The sequence below is a fragment of the Chenopodium album genome, chromosome 20 (genome assembly GCF_948465745.1).
Source record: "Chenopodium album chromosome 20, dcCheAlbu1.1, whole genome shotgun sequence".
Lineage (NCBI taxonomy): Eukaryota > Viridiplantae > Streptophyta > Magnoliopsida > Caryophyllales > Amaranthaceae > Chenopodium > Chenopodium album.
The window spans coordinates 36,814,946-36,836,682 of record NC_137853.1 but is presented as its reverse complement, the minus strand read 5'-3'; the positions used below and the strand labels follow the sequence as shown (position 1 = coordinate 36,836,682).

The following is a 21,737-nucleotide window of genomic DNA, read 5'->3' as shown; positions in this document are numbered from 1 at the left end:
CCTTACCAAAAATCAAAGTTATGTAAAACAATACTTCATAACATCACTAAAGTTGCAACTTGCAACGCATATATCCAGGCTGGTCAAAAGCAAAGTTATCTAAAACAAACAATTACACCTAAATGTTAGGTCTTTAATTCAATAAGGGTATGTTCTCTTCACCTTAATTTCAGTCCAGTTCAGTTCAACTCAGTTCCTATTTTTCTTATCTCATAAACAATTCAATTCAATTCAGTTTAGTTCAGTTCAGTAAATAAAAACGAGTCCTAAATTTGCATAACTCTTCCAAACAATTCGTTACCCATATCTAGCATATAAGGGTTGGTTCAAATAGAACTCAAAATTACACAAAGCCAAAATATACACCAAATATAAGAGGTACAAGGGGTAATTTGGTAAATTTAGAAGGTACCCTAAAAAGGTAAGGCACCTGCCCTTATAATCCACCTCAGCTCCTCCTCGGCAAAGAACAACTTTTTTTTTTCTTTATTTTTGCGTATTTTCATAAATAGCCTTTCATATTCTTTCTTTTACACTCTCCTGCAAAATACGAAAATCCCCCAATTTCCAGAATTAGGGTTCATAAATTGCAATTTTTTTTCAAACCCTCTATCTAAAATGGAGAAAAATTCCAATTCTTGTTCTAACCCTGATGAAATTCAGTCTAATTCTTCGCTGGAGATACTATGCGACGACATAATAGTGAAAATTCTGCTCGAACTCTCAGTCGATCAGATTATGCGAATAAGGTGTGTGTCCCACAGTTTAAAGTCCATAATTGATTCTGATCATTTTTGGAATCAGTATGCTATACGATTTTGTGGGTACAATTCAATTGTCGCGATTAATAATAACGATGTTATTATTGTTAACAAGAACACTCTTGATGAGTTGGTTAAGTTGAAGGGAAAATTTAAATTTCTTGGGATCTCAGGTGGTATTTTATTGATTAGAGATAATAATTGCCTTTCTTTATTCAACCCCAGATTGAGAACTAGTTTAATTCTTCCAGACTTACCATTACATTTTAATACCTTCGAAAAGAAAAGCTTTTCCGATGATCCTTGTTATGTTTTTCGTTGTTATGCTACGGCACCATACTTGCATGATTTTATATTCAAGATTATAGCATATCGGAAGATTGGATTAGAATTGAGGTTGGCGATTGTGTCTTCTAATAACCCTATGTGGATTTATAAAATTCATCAAGTTCAACCAGACATTAGGGATTTACTTTTTAGGATCAAAGGAAGACCGTGTGACTTCTTTTGGGGTGGCCTAGCTTGTTGGGTGAAACAAGGGTTTCACCTTGTCTGGGAGGATATTAACGTTTTAATCTTTGATTTCAACAAAGAGGAGTTTAGTGTTGTGGTTTTACCAGACTTGACAGATACAAATTCCTTAAAAGGATTGTTTATTTTTGATGAGTCTGTGGCAATCTTTGGTGTATCAAATAAGGGATGTTGGATCAGAGTTTATAATCAGGAGGTTGGTAAATGGATGCAAAGGATGACTGCTAAATGTTCGATCGAAATCTTGAAGTTTTTTAAGACAAACAGAATGTCAAAGGTTATTTACGACAATGAGATACTCTATGGGGTCTCTATTCGAGATGAAAGCTTGGATATCTTAAAGTTCAGCTCTGATGCTCGGGAATTCACCGAGAAGTCTATTGCTTGGAAACGTTCTTTTGGTGCTTTGCATGGATATGCGCACTTGTATCTAGATACATTGCTGCTTCGCCAAGCTTTTGGTGCAACTGAACCTACAGGTACTCCGGCAGAAAATGGGTACTGGATGCCTGCTGAATGGGAGCCGCATTCCCATTGTTGGTTAGGATGGCCGGTAAAGAAACTCTTTGCTTTCTTTACTATTCCTATAGTACTTTTCATTTCCGATTTTTTATTTTCTTTTGTTAGCATCATGCTCCCGAGTATATGATCTCATTTGGTAACTATGCATTTTATATCACTAGCTAAGTTTTTATTTGAAAGTACTATGTTAAATATTCTGTTGCTTTTGATGTTTAAGCTCATCTAGTTAGTATATCGGTGCAGACTCAAGTTATCAAATTAAAAATTAAAAAAAAAGGAAGATAAATTATAGTGTACTGAATTGAATAATTTATAATCTTACTGATTAGCTCATGTATTCAGTTTTTATGTGAAGTCGGAAATGGATGTTACTATCGGGTTTAGTTTCAATTGGAAACCTTTGTTTTTATTGTAACGCTACGGGTGAATGGTGTTGATATTGTGCTAGTAAAAAGAAGATTTTTCAATTTTGAATTAACTACCAGCATGTTGTTCATTTATGTGCTCATTGATGATAAAATTGTTATGGATATTGGCTTTAATAGGAACGGCCAGATAATTGGCGAGATAATGCAGTCCCTGCTCAGAATGTATTTGCGAAAGTAGCAACTGCAATATCAAAATTTGAGCCAGTCACTGTATGTGCTAGCCCTGCTCAGGTCAGCTGGTGTTTTGATTCAAGTTATGCCTTTACTATGAATAATTAATAGTTGATGCTTTTTTGCATTGCAATTGAGAGCTGTTCTGTATGAACTCTACAGTGGACAAATGCAAGGAGTCAGTTACCTCCCAATGTCAGGGTTGTAGAAATGAGTATGAATGATTCCTGGTTTCGTGATTCAGGACCTACTGTGAGTTTTATCATCTTGCCTTTCAGCATTTGTCCTTTTTCATTCAAGCCTTTGATTTTTCTTTCATTTACAATTTCTTTTATATTCAAGCATTGAATTTAGTTTACATCTATTTTGATTCAGTTTGTAGTAAGGAAGAATGTATCAAGTTCAGGCGGTCCCTTGAAAAGTTTAGCTGGAATTGATTGGAATTTTAACAGTTGGGGCGGTATGTACAATTGATTTTTAAGCAGACACTATAAGCTTCTAAATTCTATTTTTTCTAATACAAGTTTAGCTTAGTGTCACAATGCAAATTCGCGATAAGTTTACATTTGCCAGCTTATGTGATAGTGTAATGTTCAGCTATTGTTCTTTTCTGTCTTAATAGCGCTGGAAGTTGTGGCCTTGTAGTTTGTATCCTTAGGGTCTGAATTGGCATAGAAGGGATTGCTATTTCAAAGTAGTTGGCCTTCCCCCCCTCGGCCTGGTTAACATATATTCCGTGTACATAATACATTGAAGTTTGTTTGCAGTCAATTCTGCTCATTTTAAAAGTAAAATCATTGAATTTTTTTTTTTTTTTTTTTTTTTTTTTTTTTTTTTTTTAATTTTATTATTATTTTTTTTTAATAATAACTTTAGACATTGTGTTATCCTGAGTTTGGTTTTTTTCTATAATATCTTATAGGAGTTGATGATGGCTGTTATACGGATTGGAGTCATGACATCCTTGTTTCAAGGAAGGTTAGTTTGTATTTCAGTAATGTCACATTGTCAGGATCCCTGATGATTTTCACCATTATTCATCTTAATGCTTCCCTTATCTTTGCTATTTCTTGCAGATTTTAGAGATTGAGAAATTGCCAAGATTTCCTCATTCCATGATTCTAGAAGGCGGCAGCATCCATGTTGATGGGGAAGGTAAACACAATCCCCCCCCCCCCCCCCCAAACCCCACCTACCCACCAAAAAAATATTAAATTAGCTGTTAGAGGGGGGAGAAGCCTTTTAGCGGCACTCTTCTAGTGTTGTCCTCATGTTTCTTTTAGGGGATTTGGATGGTGGTTGGTAAGGAAATTGATCAATTGACTATTGAGTGTGTTATGTATCAATGTTTGTGAGTCATTGCTTCTAGTATTATTACATTTTATTTGTTAATTTACCATTGTTTTAGATTCATTTGATACTAACTAGAATTTAACTTGTCAGTCACGTATCACCAATTGTTTTAGATTTATTCGATACTGCCAACTAGAATTTAACTTGTGAGTCACGTATCACCAATTCATATTTTTCTTTCTTTCTTTAAATATTTAATCTGTGATGAACGGAAGGGGGCAAGGGGATCCTAATTCCTTTTTTCTAACTGGAATTTCATTTGTAATGTGTTTACAGTACTTATATTTTTCATTCTTTAAATCCTTTTCCAATCAGGAACTTGCCTCACCACTGAGGAATGCCTCCTAAATAAAAACAGAAACCCTCACATGAGCAAAGAACAGATAGAGGATAATCTTAAGGAATACCTCGGGGTCCGGAAGATTATCTGGCTTCCACGAGGATTACATGGTAATGTATTTTCTTTGATGTATTACGTGATGCAGTATTACATATTTTTATTTCTGTATTTTTGGATTTAATGCCACCATGGTGTTCAGAATTTAGTAAGGTTCTCGTTTGTCATTTGAGGTTATATAGATTCTAGACTTTTTGAAAGGTTGTGGCAGGCGATTTAACAATTAATGAGAAAATTCCAATCTCAGTTGAGTTGGAATATTTACGTGCACATTATAGAATTATACTTAGTTATCATCACATTTACTCTTCTATTCTTGTCTAGATCTTTGGGCATGTTGAAATACCATTCAGGGCTTTTCTCTTTTATACTCTTGTTTATTGTGTGTGTTCATGTGTTGGGGGAAGGGGTCACAAAAAGTAGTCTTGGCTTCTTGTGGTGAATTTTCTTTTTTATCATCAAATGGAGGAATGGATTTATTGTTGCATATCCCATGACCATATTCATTCAATAACCCACTTATTTTGCTACTTATAGATTTAATTTTTTTGATATCTTTCTACTATCTTCCATGTGAGGGTGGTATTTGCTGATATGATAAACACTCTTTGTTGTGACTTGAGGGCTGTTTGCATGGCTTTCTTCATGTCTTATAAAGGTATTTAATTGCTGAATCTTACGCATTTTTTTTTGTGCAGGTGATGATGATACTAATGGTCATATAGATAATATGTGCTGCTTTGTGAAGCCTGGGGTGGTGCTATTATCCTGGACAGATGATGAATCTGATCCACATTATGAACGAGCCCTTGAAGCCTTGTCAATTCTCTCCAATACCACAGATGCCAACGGTAGAAAACTAGAAGTACTGAAGCTTCATATCCCCGGTCCATTGTATATGACAGATGAGGAATCAGCAGGTATCATCCAGGTGAGTAGATTGGGTTCGTATGTAGACAGGCTCATAACTCTGTTTCTTGGTCACCCTTTTAAGCTCTTCATTATTCTGATTAGAAACACTTGGTGTGTAATGCTGAAAATTATTCTGAGTTGCTTGAAAATAACATGTGACTCTGGATTTCTGTCAGATGTTAAATGTAATTGGTCTTTCTTTAACAATAAAGACGTTTATGATTTCCTGTTTTGGATGATTTTTTTTTTTTTTTTTTTTCCCTAATTGTTCTACCGTGCAGTATGATTTTTCATAATGCTTTTTTTGTAGGCATTTGAATCCCATTACACCGTCCCTTGCTTACAGTGAACCTACCTACATAATTATGAATTTATCCTTTGGAAGGTGGCTGCAAATGATGATATCCCCTTATATTTGCGCTTGGTTCTTGTGCATAAACTGTGGTTGGGCTGGTTGAATTATATTGCTTTCTGTTTTTCTTGATCATAAGATTCGTAACTATCAACCAAGGCCCGAATCGTAATTTTATCCTAGTGGATAGAGACTAGAGAGCTAAGCCAAAGGGATCAGCATGTATACACGTACATGTGCAGACTTTTACATATGAAGTTTTGATGATTGTACTTCTCTTGTACTTACATTGAGTTTGCTTGTCTAATGTGTTAGGATGGTGAGGCAAAACCAAGAGAGCCTGGTACTAGACTTGCTGCATCTTACGTAAATTTCTACATTGCCAATGGAGGGATTATAACTCCTCAATTTGGAGATAAGAAGTGGGACAATGAGGCTGTTCGTGTTTTATCAAAAGCCTTTCCTGATTACGAGGTAAATATGCACGGAAATACATGTTTTTTTTTGCTTCATTATCCAATATTTGTATGTTTTTCATCTTTATTTTCCTTCTCACACATACTCCCTCCTCCGTTCTGTCTTTATGTTCGTTCAGATTTTCTTATGCCACCACTCAAATTGTGTTATTGAGTTTAAGAGTAATTTTAGTTGATGTGTCCGATGCATTGTGATCAAGGTATGTTATATGTGGGTAACAAAGCCAGATTTATGTGAAATTATGGGACATTTTTAATCTTCTTGGGATGTTAGAGATACCACTACCCTCTGGAAGAAGAATAGATTAAAAGTTCATTGGAATTTGTGTTTGCATCCTTCATCTTTTACTGTCTGCTTCTGTTTATAAATGGTCTCCACCCATATTGTCTGTCTCTGTCAGTAAGAATCCTGTCTATTAAATTAACATCTTCGGAAGGCCTTTGTTATTGAAGCAAAAGCTTGTATGAGATGCAAAGGGACAATCAAATGCTAGACTTATAGCTTCCTCCCTCTCTCCTCATGTCTCGATAGACTATAGACTACTCTAGTACTCTGTATTTGCCTTTTACCTGCCTCATTTCTCCTTTCTGAGGTCCAATGGCCAATAAAAGTGTACCCTTGCATGAGGACTGCTTCGATTTATCATTTGAGTTTGCTAAAGATGATCACATACTAAAGTGGCTGATTTTGCATGAGGATTGTGTTCAACATTTTTATAAACTTTCTAATATGTATCCTTCTAAAGCAATTGTCTTTCGAAGAAAACTAACTATGGCAACGGGTTTCTACAGGTAGTAAAAATCGAAGGCGCAAGAGAAATTGTCTTGGCAGGTGGTAATATACATTGCATTACCCAACAGCAGCCAGCTATGAAGTAAAGTTGAGCAGGAGAAATACGAGCTGAGAGCCTTCCATTACCTGTTATTTTGTTTAACTCTTCAGCTTGGCTTCAGATTGTTTCCGTTCTAATAACAGCGAGCAAACAATATCCATTGTATAAGACGATAATCTTAGGATGGATCTGGCTGATTTATAATACTAGGACTAACTTTTTTTTACTAGTCCTATTACTACTCGAATATGCATGCGATATTACCTCCTTAGGATGCATCTTTGTTTTAATCACTACATTTAAGATGACAAGGAGCTTTAACCAAAACCAATACCCAACAATTTCAATCTTTGCTCTCAATTTCAACCTGTTGTGATAGTTTCATATTTTAGTTATGATTTAGAGAAACTTGTGTTGTTCACCCATACTACTAGGCTAAAACTTCGAGCATTGCTTACGGCTTATGTTCTGGTATAAATTATAAAACTTGTGTTTAGAGCGGATAAGTGTCTTTGGTTAGACCTAATACTTACAAAGTCAATACAAGTATAAGTTAACTACTCCGATTTTTGTTCGAGAGAACTCGCTTCAATGGCATAAAATTCAAAATTATAATTAAGGTGTTTGTAAAATTGTAAGTGTAACAAAATCATACATTTGTTATATGATACCTATAATGATGTGTCATGTCAAGGTGCCACACAATGCTTAACTAATGGGTGATAAATGTCTGCATGGATAAAGGTGGTTGTCTACATGCTTCTAGATAATAAGTCGTTAAGAGTAAACTTCTTTTTAATCATGGTTTAAGGCTAGGTGGGGCCTAGCCTCACATTTGCACCAAAATTGATTTAAGGTAGGCTTAGTTAACCATAATGTCGGTATTGTCGATATGACATCCCATACCATTTCTAAAATGAAAGATGTATAATAAAATGATCCATCCTTTCAACTTTATTTTATTACAGTTTTTTTTAAAAATTTTTTTTTGCAGTGTTATTTTCATTTTTTTTTTTTTTTTTAAAGAGACACAGTGTCAAATTAAGTACACCCGAATATAAAATAGATAGTTAGGTCGACACTTGAAACTCGATTCGTTGACCCCTTAACTTGCCGGGTTAGTGGGACTCATTAGCCAGGAAGAATGGGTGTAGTAATCGTGCATCGTTTAACCCATTTCACACACATGGTTTATGCGTAGATCTTGGTACTTAATATTACATCTACCATCATTTTGCAATTATAATATTCAATCAGTACTCCGTATTATACATATACCCCATGAATTAGATAAAAAATTGCAGAAATTAACTCCAAACCCAATCTGTACATTGTCATATATTTGTCAGAGTGAGGTTTAGGAGAGGAGAGAGAAACTGTGATCTCAACTGAAACTGCAAAAGAGTAAAAAATTAATAAAAATGGGATGTTCATTTTCTGGGTTAAATGCACTATATGATGCTGTTAATGGAGGTGGAGATGTTTGGATCAATGAAAACAGATTCAAGATCGTTAGACAGCTTGGTGAAGGTGGCTTTGCTTATGTCTTTTTGGTCAAAGAAGTTGTTACCGACGCTTCTGCTGCTTCTGGGGGTCTTTCTAATAAGCTTAAAGATCCTTCTTTTTTTTCAGGTCTCTTTCAATTTACTCAATTTTTCAATTGTTTGCAATTTTGATCTTTTTCTGAAATGGGGTTTTGGAGATTGTGGGTGTGACTGATTTTGTATTGTGATCTTATTCTGAAATGGGGTTTTGGAAATTGTGGGTGTGATTGATTTTGTTTGTGTCAAACTGTCAATTGTGTGATTGCAAAGAGAGTTAGTAAGGGCAATGATGTAGACGAGATTCGATTCGATTCGAATCCATCTCTTGAATTATGTGATTTTGGGGGTAATTTGCTGATTTTTTGATTGATTTGAATTTTGATTTTTGGGTTTATGACTTATAGGAATTTTGATCTTAATATGGTTAACAATGTATGAGTTGTGTTGAAAGTGTGATTATTTATTATTTGTTGTCTGTTTGATTTTGATTCCTTGATATGTGATGTAAATTGGAATTGTTTTAGAGGATGGGACTTATGCTATGAAGAAAGTATTGATTCAAAACAATGAGCAGCTGGACTTGGTGAGGGAGGAGATCCGTGTTTCGTCCTTGTTTACACATCCCAATCTGCTTCCCCTACTTGATCATGCTATCATCAAAGTCAAGGTAATCGACTGCTTTTAGGTCCTTCTCTTTTACCCTCCCTCGAGCTTTATACTTGTATATGTTGTTAATCCGGATTACAAGTTGTTAAAATTTGAAAGCATGTATGCATGTATGTAAATAAATAAAGTATTTTGAAACCACAATCAATCATAAATCCACTTTAAGGCTTTTTCAATACTTCCTAGAAGTTGTTTTAATCTTGTTTGGAAATTGGAATAGAGTTGGGGAATTCATCATATCTATTGAGCTAGTAGGACTGTTGTTTAGGTAGAAAATATATTTGTTAATATTGTTTTAGAAATATTACCCGCTAATTACCGATCAGGCCTAAGAAACATAACACAAAATCAGGCTAATTCTAGGCCTATGAATAGACCCTCAGCCCAATTCAACAAAAGCCAGCCTCCTAAAACCTTTGTCTTCCACCTTCTATAACCCCCTTCTTTTCATCCCCAAAAATCACATAAACCTCACAAGGAGAAGAAGAAGGCCATTGTTCTCGCCCCCATTGCTAAACCTCTTGCCGGCAAAAAGCTCTGCAAACGCACCTACAAACTTATTCGTCGAGGTATTTTTCAATGTTCCTCGCAATTTTTTTATTTTTTGTTGATTATTTTGTTTTTATTATTTGAAGATTTAATTTTGATTTTGTTGTTGTTGGTGTTGAATGGTTTCAGCTGCTGAGAACAAATGTTTGAAGAGAGGAATCAAGGAAGTTGTTAAGAGTATCAGACGCGGTCATAAAGGGTATATTTTTGCTTTAATTGTATGACTAATTAGTTTATTTCTTATAATGTTGATGTTAATGAATTGATTATGTGGGAATTAGTATGCTCTTGCTTGAATATGGTGGTTTAGGTTTTGTGTAAATTTACATAGATTGAGCTGTTGTTCATGTGCTGTATTGCTGTGGAGGAAGCTCAACATGTTGGCTTTCGAATCGAGTTTGAAGTTATTTAGTTATTGCGTTGTTATTGGCATGGATTTAGCAATCATCAACTGTGCTGTTTTTTGTTTATTAAAGGAAAGATGACATTGTGTGGATTGTGCATGTTGTAAGGATCGGAAATGAGCCGGTTACACATTTGATGTGGTCATGTGGGTGGGGTGTTGACAATATGAATTGAAAATTTTGTTTTTTGTTACAGTGACAAATATTTTGTATTTGAAGTAGGTTAAAACAGTGTGATCTGGGTTTTGCTTGGCAGCTTGGGTAATGTTGCTAGGATTGGTTATTATTATGTCTATATTTGCCCTCAGTTCTCTTGATCGAATATCCGGAATTTTAATGTCAGAAAACATTGTAAAACTTCCCCATTTTGTTTTTAAATTTTATTCTGGTTGTAGTTTTTGTAAAATTGTAAGTAATTATTTGATTGTATGTCTTCTCACTTTTCATGGATGATAAACTTTTTGTAATGCGGTGATCCCAACCAAACAGGTGTGAATGATAAAATGACAGTAATTCTGTTAGCTATTATATACTTAAGTTATCAGATTTCTAGTTCAAGAATGCTTGCTTGTCTTGTTGCTGCCGGCAGTTTGTGGTTTTCTACTTGTTGTGGGCACCATTTTAATGATAATGTCTCAGCTTTCCCTGGGTTGAACAGTCCTCAGTATGGTGGTTTTAACTTTTTTAATTGGGTGGATGCAGAATATGTGTGATTGCTGGAAACATATCGCCAATTGATGTCATCACTCATGTTCCAATCTTATGCGAAGAATCAGAAATTCCTTACGTATATATTCCTTCTAAAGAAGTAAGTTGTAGTAGACCATTCTTTATTACTCCGTATTTTATATACTATATGTTATCTTTCTTAATGTTGCATAAGTATGCTCTTTGTCTAACTTAGTAACTTTCCCTTATTTCACTTGCTTTTGTTTTGTTGTTTACTTGTATGTTGCCTGGCTTGCCCCTCTGGACCAGTTTTTGGTTTTCCTGTTTGCTTTAGTACAATCCTTGTTATTTATCATCATTGCACTGTATGTACTTAATAATTAAAATACCATGCATTTAGGAAATAACACCATTATATGCTGCATGGCTAGTTGCTTCCTGCATATCACCCAATATGTACATGCTTTTAGTGGCTTCTGTTGGAAAATTGAGGTTGTAAAACAGGGTCTTCAACTGTCTCTAAGACTGTGGAAAAACATGAGGAGAGAGTGAGAAAGGGGCACAAGAGCAGAGGGCTAAGTAATTGTTGGGTAGGAGTGGTAGTGAGACAAGTCAATTTCCATCTTGCATAGTTTTGATTTGAGGCTGAGTGGATCTTAATTATTGATATTTGATGCCCTTCCACTCATTTGGCACGTAACAATTCCTTTGCATTCTTTGCTATTGTATTTTCTGTAAAATCATACCAGTTTCAAGCTTCCTGAAATGCCAACTCTGCTGCCCTGCTGTGTATGCATGCCCCTAATTGTGATATTCCAAGGCTTTCTTCTGTGACATGATGATCTATTTTTCGATTTTATTTTATGTTGTTATATCACTTATAGCTGTCTTATTTCTCTGTTTTATGCGTAAGAAAAGCCTCCCCCCTCCCCAAATACACTTGTGAGTGAAAATAAAAAAAACTTTTGTTTATCCAATCTCAAAATAGCTCTATAAGGATTTTCCTTGGGGTTCAAAGCTCAAAATTAATCTTCTTAGGATGGCGATATCAGTTGGTTGATTTCCCCAATGAGCAGCTACTCTGTCATATAATCGTAGTTTGGGAAAAGTATGTTCTTTCTAATGTATGTTTTCTATTTCAAGGATCTTGCAAGCGCCGGGGCTACTAAGCGACCGACCTGCTGTGTTTTGGTGCTAAACAAGCCAGCAAAGGGGGAACTATGCCAGGAAGATCAAGAAAAATTGAAGTCAGAATCTGAACAAGTTTCATCAGAGATTCGTGAATTGACATCATCTATGTTTTGAAAAATACATTTGATTTAATAGAAAGATGATCTGAGGAATGCTTAGGATTGTTTTTTGTACTCTTTTCTGATGTAGTAATATAATCAATGACCCAAAACTTCTCTCTGTATCATTTTTATGTGGTAAGATTATGCCAGTTGCCGTCTTGTGCGTTACTCCTGCGCAAGCAGGCAGAGATATATAATTATTTACACATGAAACATGAAGGAACCCATTTCTGATTAATTATTGGATTCAGCTCACCCCAAAAAAAAAAAAATAAAATAAAATAAAAACACCTAACTACAGAGGCGTGGGATAGATTCTTTTAATTGTTGACTCCACCTACGGCCACCCCAGCCTACACTTTCAGATTTAAGGAGCTTCTAACTTTTTACAACGAACGTTTATGTTTCTGGAATTTTGTTTTATTTTCAATTTACTTGATTTTCTTAATTGAGAAAAATTTATTCTGATTTTTGTAGCTTAATGTGATAATTGCGTCAAATTTGGTTGCTAATGTGTTGGTGGTAGTTGTTTACATCGTTTACTCTTTCCGTTTGTAATAACCACAATTCACGACATTAATTTTTGCACTATTTATATGCTTACTTTTGACTCTTATTATTATTTTTTTAATCAAATTTTAAAAAATACATATTATAGTGTCAATTAATTTTGAATTTGTTTTTATGTATATATTACAAAATTTTCATGTGGTTAACTACACAATTTGGCTGGGTTACTCGGGTCATGAATTACTCAAAAGCGTTGTTCAAATAAATGTGATGAAGGTCGATTTTTAATTAAATCAACTAGTGTGTGTCCCGGGCGATGCCCCGGATTGCTAGTTTGTACTTCTTTAATTTGATAATTATGTTTAATTGTTGTTTAGCTAGTGTGTGATTTGGGTGTTGTCTCGGTTTTTTTTTTCTTCATATGTATTTATTTTCTAATTTTGTGAAAAATAAATAAATTAAATAACCTCTAACATAAAAGGAATATATAACGTTAAATATGTGAAATTTATAACACTAATAGAAGTTGGTTGAGTTGGTAAGTTTGTAGCATTTATTTGTTTGAGGTTGAGTTGGTAAGTTTCTCATTCACAACTCTGTAAGATACTCCAAAAGAAAGCTATTGGGATCTGACTATCTGCTCATATTGTATCATCTGCTCAGTTCCTCATTTAAATTGATTTTGGTTTCAATTCTTTCCTGCAGCTGAGAAGGATACTAAGATATTTTATTCTTGTTACGTGACACATAACTTAATGTTTTGTTGATTTCAGTGGGATTGCCAAAATTGATTATTTTCAGTTTTAAATTGGCCATTCTTTTTCCTGATTTTTGCATGGTTAGCAGTTTTTACTGGGATACCCAGCCTGCTTAGTCCTTGATCCTTGGCAGTTCCCATCATTTATAAGCCTTGTTACCCTGAGATCATATATGTATGGGTTCCTGGACCCTGTTAAAGGTTATGGCATAGGTCAAAACTTGGTGAGCCATTGTATAGAATCCATGGCCATTTGTTATATCGTAGAGTTTGTTGCTCCAAATCCCAAGATGTCCTAGCTTGATGTTACCTTAAGACGATTGAACCCACACTGTTGGATTGTTCTTTTATTAGACTCTAGCTTGGAAAGGTGAAGGTCTTGAGCACTAATCTTCATCTTACAATTCCTACCTCTAGCAAAGCCTGGAAGGCTCAAGGGGATGGGAAAGCTTTGGAGCTGTAGGAAAAATGATAGATTTGGGATAAGTAATGAGGTCAATTTATTATAAAAAGTTTAGATGTATTTTTTAAATGACCTAGCCATGTGATGTTCATATAAAATACAAAAGTGATTGTTTTTTTTGTATTTGGATTAAAATAGGGGCACTTGAGGTTGGGACTTGAGAACATATATTTGCAGTTAATCTATGCATCTAACAAGTATAGTCGTATAGTTCATCAATTACCCCTTTTGTCCTTTTTTTTTTTTTTTTTTTTTTTTTGGGTGTGTATTTTAGAACGTAAAATGAAGGATCCTATCACTCACAAGTTAACTCGGTCTAGGTTAATGGGTTAGACAATTTTGGAGAGTGCGTATAGTTTGATATAAAAATTGTACGCACTCTACGGACTGACACGGTATATTTTATTACAGAAATTTAAATTGGGCGGCGATTTGCTTTGCGTGTGGACTCAAAGCAAGTTGCAAAATGGACCGCCCCATATTATACCAATGGGCGCCCATAGCATAACAAATTTCAGCTGCGTATCATTCTTGCTAAATCCTGTGATTGGCAGAATCTTTACCACCTTGGGAATTGTAAAGTCTGACCAACAATTGTACCAACTAGCAACTGCATTCCTTTCTTACAAATTCATCCTCCCTTCAGCTCAATTTGCTCCATCTCCATTCTCTCCTCTAACACTTCACCCGCATTTAACTTTCTCTCTCCGACGATCTAACCGGAAGTCATTACCCAAGAATGGCCTCTGTCAATCGTTGGTTGAGACCTGAGGTTTATCCCTTGTTTGCTGCGGTTGGAGTTGCTGTTGGTATATGTGGTTTACAACTCGTTCGTAACATCTGCATCAACCCTGAAGTCAGGTAATGTTATTCCTACATTTTTTTTTTCTTGTTACGTGACATATAACTTAATGCTTTGTTGATTTGTTGTATACCTCGGAGTTTTGTTAGTAGCGTACTTCTTTGTCTCATAATAATACGTAGTGTATTGGATATTTAAACTCTTAAGTGTAAGGATGTTTAGAAATCTATTGAGAGTTTGAGACGATGTGACAATACGTAGTGTTTGTATGTATGTAAGCGTGTGCATGTGTATCTGTATGATTACTAATATCGTTTTGGTTGAACAAGGGTTACCAAGGAGAACAGAAGTGCTGGAGTTTTGGAGAATTTCTCAGAGGGTGAGAAATATGCTGAGCATTTACTGAGGAAATACATTCGTAACAAGTCTTCAGAGATCATGCCTTCGATCAACAGCTTTTTCGCAAATCCTGATCGTAGCTAAAACTTATAAATAAATCTGTTTCTAGAAAGACTGCTTTCAATTTCTTTATATTGATTTTACTATGATTTGATAAACAAATTACATTCGAGTTTTCTCTGTTGTATGAACTAAGTTGGAATTCAAACCCGCTTGCTGATTGATATGAGTAGTTCTGTTTATTTCTTTGAGCTTATTTTGATAATTACAAATCAAAGATAAAATTAATGTAATTAAATTGATGGAACTTTATGATTTAAGGGGAAACAATATGCATGCCAAAATAGTTGTTATCCAACTCATAACGGGGCGAACTACAATAGCTATCAAAATTAAGTAGGTTTGGGAAGTGGTGATGGCCACACCGGGAAATCAAGACCATAAATTTTCCGACTGCTTTCAACATTACAAATTGGTTCTAGTGTTCTCTGTTGCAAGTTACATTCGACAACAACTCGTTTAGCTAGCCATAACAACACGATATTGGCATTATTTGGGTGGAAACATACAACCCTTGTGTCCGGACATCCCCGATGAATATAACCTGTTAAGACAGAGGCTTCAGAAACCAAATCGCGTAGATAAATGGTATGCTTCAAAGACCATTCACCAGTATTGTAATTCTTAAGCTCCCAAACCTTTATACCATATAAAACAGTGGGTTGTGGTTCAATACAAGGATCAGCTAAATAGCACTTTGCAACAAGTATTTGTCCTCCAAAAACTTTAATGCACACACTGATCTGCCTACAATAAGTATCGGAAGCATGATATGGAGGTATTCGAATTAAATGGCCGTTGATGACACCATTCTCATCCATCTTTTTAGCATCAAATCCAACAATGTTTACACTAGTATAAGAATGCAACACCCCTTTGTACATAAAATTTTTGAACCCAAAACCAACTTGTATTGGTGATGAAAAGATTACTTTCCTCCAAACTCCCGTTTCAGAAGATAACATTTGCCATTCGAAGAAGTTCCTCTTGGTTGAACTATAGAATACCAATTGACGAAGAATTGAGAGTAACTAGGCCAGCTTCTTTATCAAACACATAATGAGGATCCCAAGTAAAACCTACCAAACAAGACTGTTTTCTGTAGGATGGTGCAGGGTATATGATAAGGAAGTTGGTAAAGCTTGCCTTTTCTAACATATAGAGAATACAAGAATGAAGAATAGGACTTTTATTAATGAATCAAACAATAAACTGACATAAAAAATAAACAAATCATGTACAATGTTGAAAGCATGCTTACTACTGGTGCGCAATTGGTGGAGAATGGCAGTGCATTGCAAAGACTGCATTACAAACATCCCTGAAAATTGCCACGACTTGTTTCTCTTCAAAGTAACAAGTTCCCCTACTCTCCAAGACATTTACCAGAGATTTCTCACAACATTCCATCACAAGAAGGGCTTCTTTTGTCCTACCCATGTCCAATAAAGAGTAACTACATTGGGATGTCCATTGAGAAATTTCATCACTTTAATCTCCTGGTCATTGCATATAATATGCTTTAGAGCACACTGCCTTGATGCATTTGTCGGATCCTTAGCCAAGTAAACACAAGAGAATCCTCCCTCAGCAGTGACATTCTTGATTTGAACTTTAATGTCATCAATATCATAATAGCGGCCCTCAAGTCCTGTTGGTTCTTTCTGAGCAAAGTGCTTAAACTTCCACATGGTTCATTGCTTGTGATTGTATTTAGCACACTGCAGGCATACACAAAAGTTAAGTTTGAGGATTAAGTGATTAACCATCCAATAATGCTGTAAACTTCTTCATCTTAGAAAAATTTACAGACTAAATACAATCACAAGCAATGAAGTTCATTGCTGCTGCCCAATCAAGAAGACTGTATATATATCAAATAGATCAACACCAACATCAATATTTCACCAAAGAGATATATAAGAAAATGATGACATATGAGAAGTGAAAAGGAAATGTTATAGAAATTATGTTCACCTATCTTGGGAGCCTAAAACGACTAAATCACAGACTGTTTATTGATAAGCCATTTCCCAATGCCAACTGGCCAAGTTACCATATCTTCCTGGCATTCTATAATTGAAAGTTACTCTGAGCAAATGTAATTTAAATACTATTTTTCTGATATATATAACTCAGTACTTTTTATCTTTATATATATATACAAAAAAACCCGATTAAAAATTCAGCAAGTAGCTTCAATCCACATCAATATCAATATCCAAAAGATCTGACACAAATAAATCAAATCAGATGCAATAACATTCTAGCTTACTAACTATTTTGATCGGATAGTTTACATTTACATATTGCAATTAGCACCAAACAAACATTAAGAACTAAAAAACACTATAAATTATAAAATTGAAGAATAAAGATAAGCTAAGAAATTAAATCAAATGAAAATATCTTTCTGAAGTGGCCATAGAGCAAGCCTTTACCAGAGGGGGCACCTAAACAACAAAAAGAGCCGCTTTTTTAACAAAAATTTGTACAATAACACATCCCACAAAATCAAAATGAGCATAAAACGCCTTGGCCTTATCTGAATAGAGAGATGATTAAGCAATTGATGATGCCAAATTAATGTGGACATTGCAAGGCATACCTGCAATGGTGGGTTTTCAACCACGGATTCAGGGGTGGCTGTTGGACATGAGAACACTAGTTTGCTTTGTGACTTCAGAGTGCTACAAGGAGTCAATTCAGAATTTTGTGAAGCAGACACCTTTAACACAACTTTAGCTAGCTGCTTATACATTTTAATCCTCTTAGCGACCCTTGGATGGCTAATGTGCTGAGGAAAATACATTTTGCAATCAACATGGCATTTGACACAAACAAAAATACATAAGCAGAAAATAGTCACCTATGGCATGCTGACAGACTGACAGTATAAGATCAGAACACAAAGTTGGACTGTTGGAAAAGGGCCAAGGAGTCTAGGCAGAGCAGCACTTATGGCCGCATCATGCTGGTCCGTGTGAACAAATTAATAGGCACGCAATTTACTTTATGCAGCTTAGTTTTAGTTGGGAGAAAATTCCTATTGCAACATAATACAGTGTAAAAGTTTAGATATTAAGAATTCGTGATCAGGTAAATTGGCCTATGTTGATGGGTGAGGGCTAGATCCTTTTCACAATTGATTAATTAACGCAATTCAATTGTAACATGTTATTTTAACATACAGATACATCTCTCCCTCTATGCTGACTTGCTAAGCTACTCATAAGTTAGCCAGAATATAATTGTAATAGTTTATGATTATCATTCTAAAGTAACCAAACAACTACTCAACGAAACAAACAATCGATTAAAGTAAGTAAGTACATATAAATGATTAAAAGGAAAACGTACATATGAATGATTAAAAGAGAAATAAAAAAAAAAAACTAATAAATTCTCGGTTTCAAGCTAAGGGAGGGGAATCAAAGTCTGGCCTTGGGATCCTTTGTGAAGCACCAAGCTCTCGACATAATTAGAGCAGTTTGGTATATACCTCATAGTTGTAATCGGTTGTAATTGCTGATTTTTAAAGTCATAAGAATAAATCATATCTGAGAATCCAAACAATAGTGTACCATTCTTCTCGTCATACACACCCTCTAGATTAAGGTATGGCCACGAATCAGACTCAAGAACCTCATTAGCATCTAAATAAGCAGCTCCTGAAAACCACAACCTCCATGACTCCTTACGGTCTTTCTCCATAACCCATATTCGGGTGCTTTCCGAACATATGCTCATCACAGCTATTGAATCTCCAAGGATGAACATTACTCTGGCAATCTTATCTTTCCCTGCATCAGGCAATTCCACGAACCCAAATTCCTCAACTTCAAAATTAAAGTAAACAACACGAGTTTGAGTCCAAGGCTCGTCAAGGTAACCTCCAATCCAATACGTAGCCCCTTCAAAGTAAACATAGACGCACCGATGAATCAAATATTTAAAATCAACTGGGAAATTGGTGTTCTTACGCTTCCAAAGGTGATCATTGACGGAATAAATAAAAACAAGATCCTTATAATTATCGTCGAATTCAACCACCTTATAATCATTACTAAAAGGGGCAAATCCCACAAGATATTTACCATCTATCCATTGAGGAAGACGGTTATTCCAAGGATTCGGGGGTAGTATCATTGAATTTCTAGTGGAAGGGTTCCACAGTACGTAAACATCACCCTGTACCTGCCACTCTAACATCAAACCTTGACAATCTCCAGCATACTCGTACAGTTGATTAGTTGAATGCAGATTATCATCATACATATCAAAAGTGTAATTATTAAGTAGACGGAAATTGCATCCTAAATCTATTTCATAGCCAACAAAGCCGAGATCCTCTTCACGTGATACACGATCCTCTTGGAGTAATACAAGAGTTTTGTCGCGATTGTTTTTGTATAATTGAAGATGCATAGACATGAAATCAGAGGAATCAATTAAAGAACACCATGTTTTGCAGACACACCTGAATCGCAGAAGGGTCTTCACCGGCAGCCTGGCTAAGATTTCTGTCCATAACTCCACCGGTAGATGTTTGTCTTCTGCAAAATCCATCCTTTTTATTGTTTTGTTTGGTTTTCAAAGTACAATTGTAGAGGAAGGGAGACTGACGGCCGAAGGTTTGGTTTTTTGTTCAAGACTTAGGGATTGTACTTTGGTAATCAACGGTTGTGCTTCTGTGGCCAAATTTAATAAGGGATTGGTTATTTTATAAGAAAAATTGTCAAGATTTTTTTTTTAAGGGAAAAAAAAAAACTTTCACATGAATTTTCCATAAATAAAACTTAACCTAATTGATTTAAAATTGGTGGTTTTTATAATTGGTAGGTTTTTATAATTGGTAGGTATTGGTATTTTTTATACGATCTTGCTAACGAGCGTCCCGGGGCGTTAGATAAGGATTAATTATATTGGTTGAAATATATTAAGTTAGGAATGCATGACAAAATCACGCGTCGTTCGGTGTAACTAATGTAAGTTTTACTCTAATATTATCACTTTTAATTCTCTTATCTAACGCCCCGGGGCGCTCATTAGCTTTTGTCTTTTTTATATACCGTCCAGTTTTCTTGAGGTTAAGTGTGAAATGTGTAACTTTATAATTAGTAATTTTTAAGTTAAGAAGTGTGACACGTGTAACTTTATAATTAGTACTCCCTTGGCCCCGTGTAACTATATAATTAGTACTAGATTAAAACCCCGTGCAATACACGGTTGCTAAATATTTATAACGACAATAAATTTGACCAAAAATAAAGCAACTGTATAAAATTATGAGTAGATTCACCTAATATTAGTAAATATGAAATATATATTTAAAAATTAGAAATATGCAAAAGAATATAATTAAACACGTATATCAGTATATGTAATATTTATAATGGGTCATCTGATTTTAAGGAAATTTATTTAAGATGTTGTACAAAGTAAAAGTCATAATTTAGATAGAATTGTAGAAACCTTCTTTTTTATATAACTAGTCGTTGGAGCACGCGCGTTGCGCGTGCCCCCCGACGGCAAGATAAGTAAAATTCGTGGTTGTGTTCGGTTGTTATGATATTCGTGGTTGTGTTCGGGTTTTGTAATAGCAAGGATACATGAATTTATAAGTGTCTATGGGGAAATATGTATGAAAAACAATTGTTATAAGTGAAGTTATCTAGAATTTGCTATAATTTAAAGATTCTTTAAAAAAAATATTACTCTCTCCTTCCCTTAATACAATTCCTCTTTTGAGCATTTATTCCTCACATAATAAAGAGAAAGAGGCATTCTATTAAGGGACGAAGGAGTATTGGTTTAGATATTATTTTAGAATGCAATATAGTTTCTTGTTGATGAGTACCTAAATAATTTTCGAATAGCTTCGTTTTAGCATAATTGTGATAATAAGGAGTAGTTATAAGGAAATGCAATAATAAAGGATAAAGTTATGAAACATGGATTAAATGTAAAATATACAAAAGTATTGTATATTTGTTTGTTAGAAAGTTGAAAATTTTCGAGTGGTTTGAAATTTTAGTATTTCTTGGTCACTCTGTTTCTCTATCCTTTTAACTTTCATTATGTCTTATAATTGAGTATTTTAGAAAGTTTTTAAAAAGTATTTTATCCTCCTTTCCTTTTTTTAAAATTTCCTCAAACTCTCATTGTCTCTTTCTCGATCCCTATGTCACTCTTCTCCTTCCTCCTTTTAGATGACCTTTCATTCTCTTAGCCACCCTCTCTTCCTCTTGACCCTTCTCTCTCTCGCTTACTCTATCCCCCGACATGCACTTTACTCTTAACTTATGGCCTTGCTTTTCTCTGTTCCTCATTCAGTCCACCTTCCCTCTCTTTCGTAGCACTTTTCTCTCTCAGTCTTGCCTTTGCTCCCTTTCCTTGCACTTTTGTCTCTCAGCCCACCTTCTCTCTATCTCTCTCCGATTTCTTTTCCTCTCTCTCTCTCTCTCTCTCTTTCTCTCTTATAGCCTTTTTCTTTCCTAGCCCCCTCTTTCTCTCTCAGCCCCTCTATTCTTCCCCCCCCCCTTCTTTTTTTTTCTCTCCTTCACCTCCTATTTATTACTCACTATATCTCGTTCTCTCATCTCTCTAGTCTCTCTCACTCCGTTTCCTTCTCCCCCTTTCTACCTCCTACTTCTATCTTTCTAAAGTTATCTATAATTATGGTTGTACAAATATTAAAAAGATCAACGCTCTCTCTCTCTCTCTCTCAATGGTCATGCAAACCCCAAAAAAAAAATTTGTGTATGGAGCGCGCGCGTTGCACACCCCCAACTTTGTCCACGTAACTTTGTAGATGTGTTTTTGCACACTGGCTTGGTAAGATTTTTTACTTTGTATGATTTTTTTTATTGTATTATGTGAATTG

The 21,737-nt window shown here is 35.1% G+C and overlaps 3 protein-coding genes and 1 long non-coding RNA gene across 7 annotated transcripts; 3 read left to right on the top strand and 1 right to left on the bottom strand.

The window, feature by feature from the left end:
* The first annotated feature begins 506 nt into the window (after window positions 1-506).
* Window positions 507-6,983, top strand: LOC145597451 (uncharacterized). Of its 3 annotated transcripts, none has more exons than XM_081653625.1 (10): window positions 507-1,845; window positions 2,360-2,452; window positions 2,576-2,665; window positions 2,789-2,873; window positions 3,336-3,391; window positions 3,490-3,568; window positions 4,082-4,216; window positions 4,862-5,094; window positions 5,743-5,901; window positions 6,696-6,983. In XM_081653625.1, exons 1-10 carry the CDS (start codon window positions 619-621, stop codon window positions 6,780-6,782), a joined length of 2,244 nt encoding a protein of 747 aa, XP_081509751.1. In that variant the 5' UTR covers window positions 507-618; the 3' UTR covers window positions 6,783-6,983. The 3 variants fall into 3 exon arrangements, with proteins under 3 accessions (XP_081509751.1, XP_081509750.1, XP_081509752.1); XM_081653624.1 differs by having other exon boundaries at window positions 2,360-2,473; XM_081653626.1 differs by lacking the exon at window positions 2,360-2,452.
* Window positions 6,984-8,030: 1,047 nt separating this feature from the next.
* LOC145598278 (H/ACA ribonucleoprotein complex subunit 2-like protein) lies at window positions 8,031-11,985 on the top strand. Its single transcript, XM_081654607.1, has 6 exons — window positions 8,031-8,368; window positions 8,805-8,947; window positions 9,425-9,515; window positions 9,625-9,694; window positions 10,602-10,707; window positions 11,712-11,985. The coding sequence occupies exons 1-6, from the start codon at window positions 8,158-8,160 to the stop codon at window positions 11,871-11,873; spliced, it is 783 nt and encodes a 260-aa protein (XP_081510733.1). The 5' UTR covers window positions 8,031-8,157; the 3' UTR covers window positions 11,874-11,985.
* Window positions 11,986-14,291: 2,306 nt separating this feature from the next.
* Window positions 14,292-14,890, top strand: LOC145599253 (uncharacterized). The gene is made up of 2 exons (XM_081655654.1): window positions 14,292-14,451; window positions 14,722-14,890. Exons 1-2 carry the CDS (start codon window positions 14,330-14,332, stop codon window positions 14,873-14,875), a joined length of 276 nt encoding a protein of 91 aa, XP_081511780.1. The 5' UTR covers window positions 14,292-14,329; the 3' UTR covers window positions 14,876-14,890.
* Window positions 14,891-15,188: 298 nt separating this feature from the next.
* Window positions 15,189-19,526, bottom strand: LOC145598109 (uncharacterized). 2 transcript variants are annotated; one of them, XR_014103480.1, is made up of 3 exons: window positions 19,332-19,526; window positions 16,113-17,648; window positions 15,189-15,950 (listed from the first exon to the last, which is right to left on the bottom strand). It is a non-coding gene; the product is annotated as an uncharacterized LOC145598109 (long non-coding RNA). The 2 variants fall into 2 exon arrangements; XR_014103478.1 differs by lacking the exon at window positions 15,189-15,950 and having other exon boundaries at window positions 16,026-16,572; window positions 17,460-17,648.
* Window positions 19,527-21,737: the final 2,211 nt, after the last annotated feature.

Excerpts from the sequence above, each read along its gene's own strand:
- LOC145597451 (XM_081653624.1), top strand. The coding sequence starts at position 619 with ATGGAGAAAAATTCCAATTCTTGTTCTAACCCTGATGAAATTCAGTCT. Across the intron at positions 2,666-2,788 it reads TTCGTGATTCAGGACCTACT|TTTGTAGTAAGGAAGAATGT; the intron begins GTGAGTTTTATC and ends ATTTTGATTCAG. Across the intron at positions 2,874-3,335 it reads GAATTTTAACAGTTGGGGCG|GAGTTGATGATGGCTGTTAT; the intron begins GTATGTACAATT and ends AATATCTTATAG.
- LOC145598278 (XM_081654607.1), top strand. The coding sequence starts at position 8,158 with ATGGGATGTTCATTTTCTGGGTTAAATGCACTATATGATGCTGTTAAT. Across the intron at positions 8,369-8,804 it reads AGATCCTTCTTTTTTTTCAG|AGGATGGGACTTATGCTATG; the intron begins GTCTCTTTCAAT and ends GAATTGTTTTAG. Across the intron at positions 10,708-11,711 it reads TATATATTCCTTCTAAAGAA|GATCTTGCAAGCGCCGGGGC; the intron begins GTAAGTTGTAGT and ends TTCTATTTCAAG.
- LOC145599253 (XM_081655654.1), top strand. The coding sequence starts at position 14,330 with ATGGCCTCTGTCAATCGTTGGTTGAGACCTGAGGTTTATCCCTTGTTT. Across the intron at positions 14,452-14,721 it reads TGCATCAACCCTGAAGTCAG|GGTTACCAAGGAGAACAGAA; the intron begins GTAATGTTATTC and ends TGGTTGAACAAG.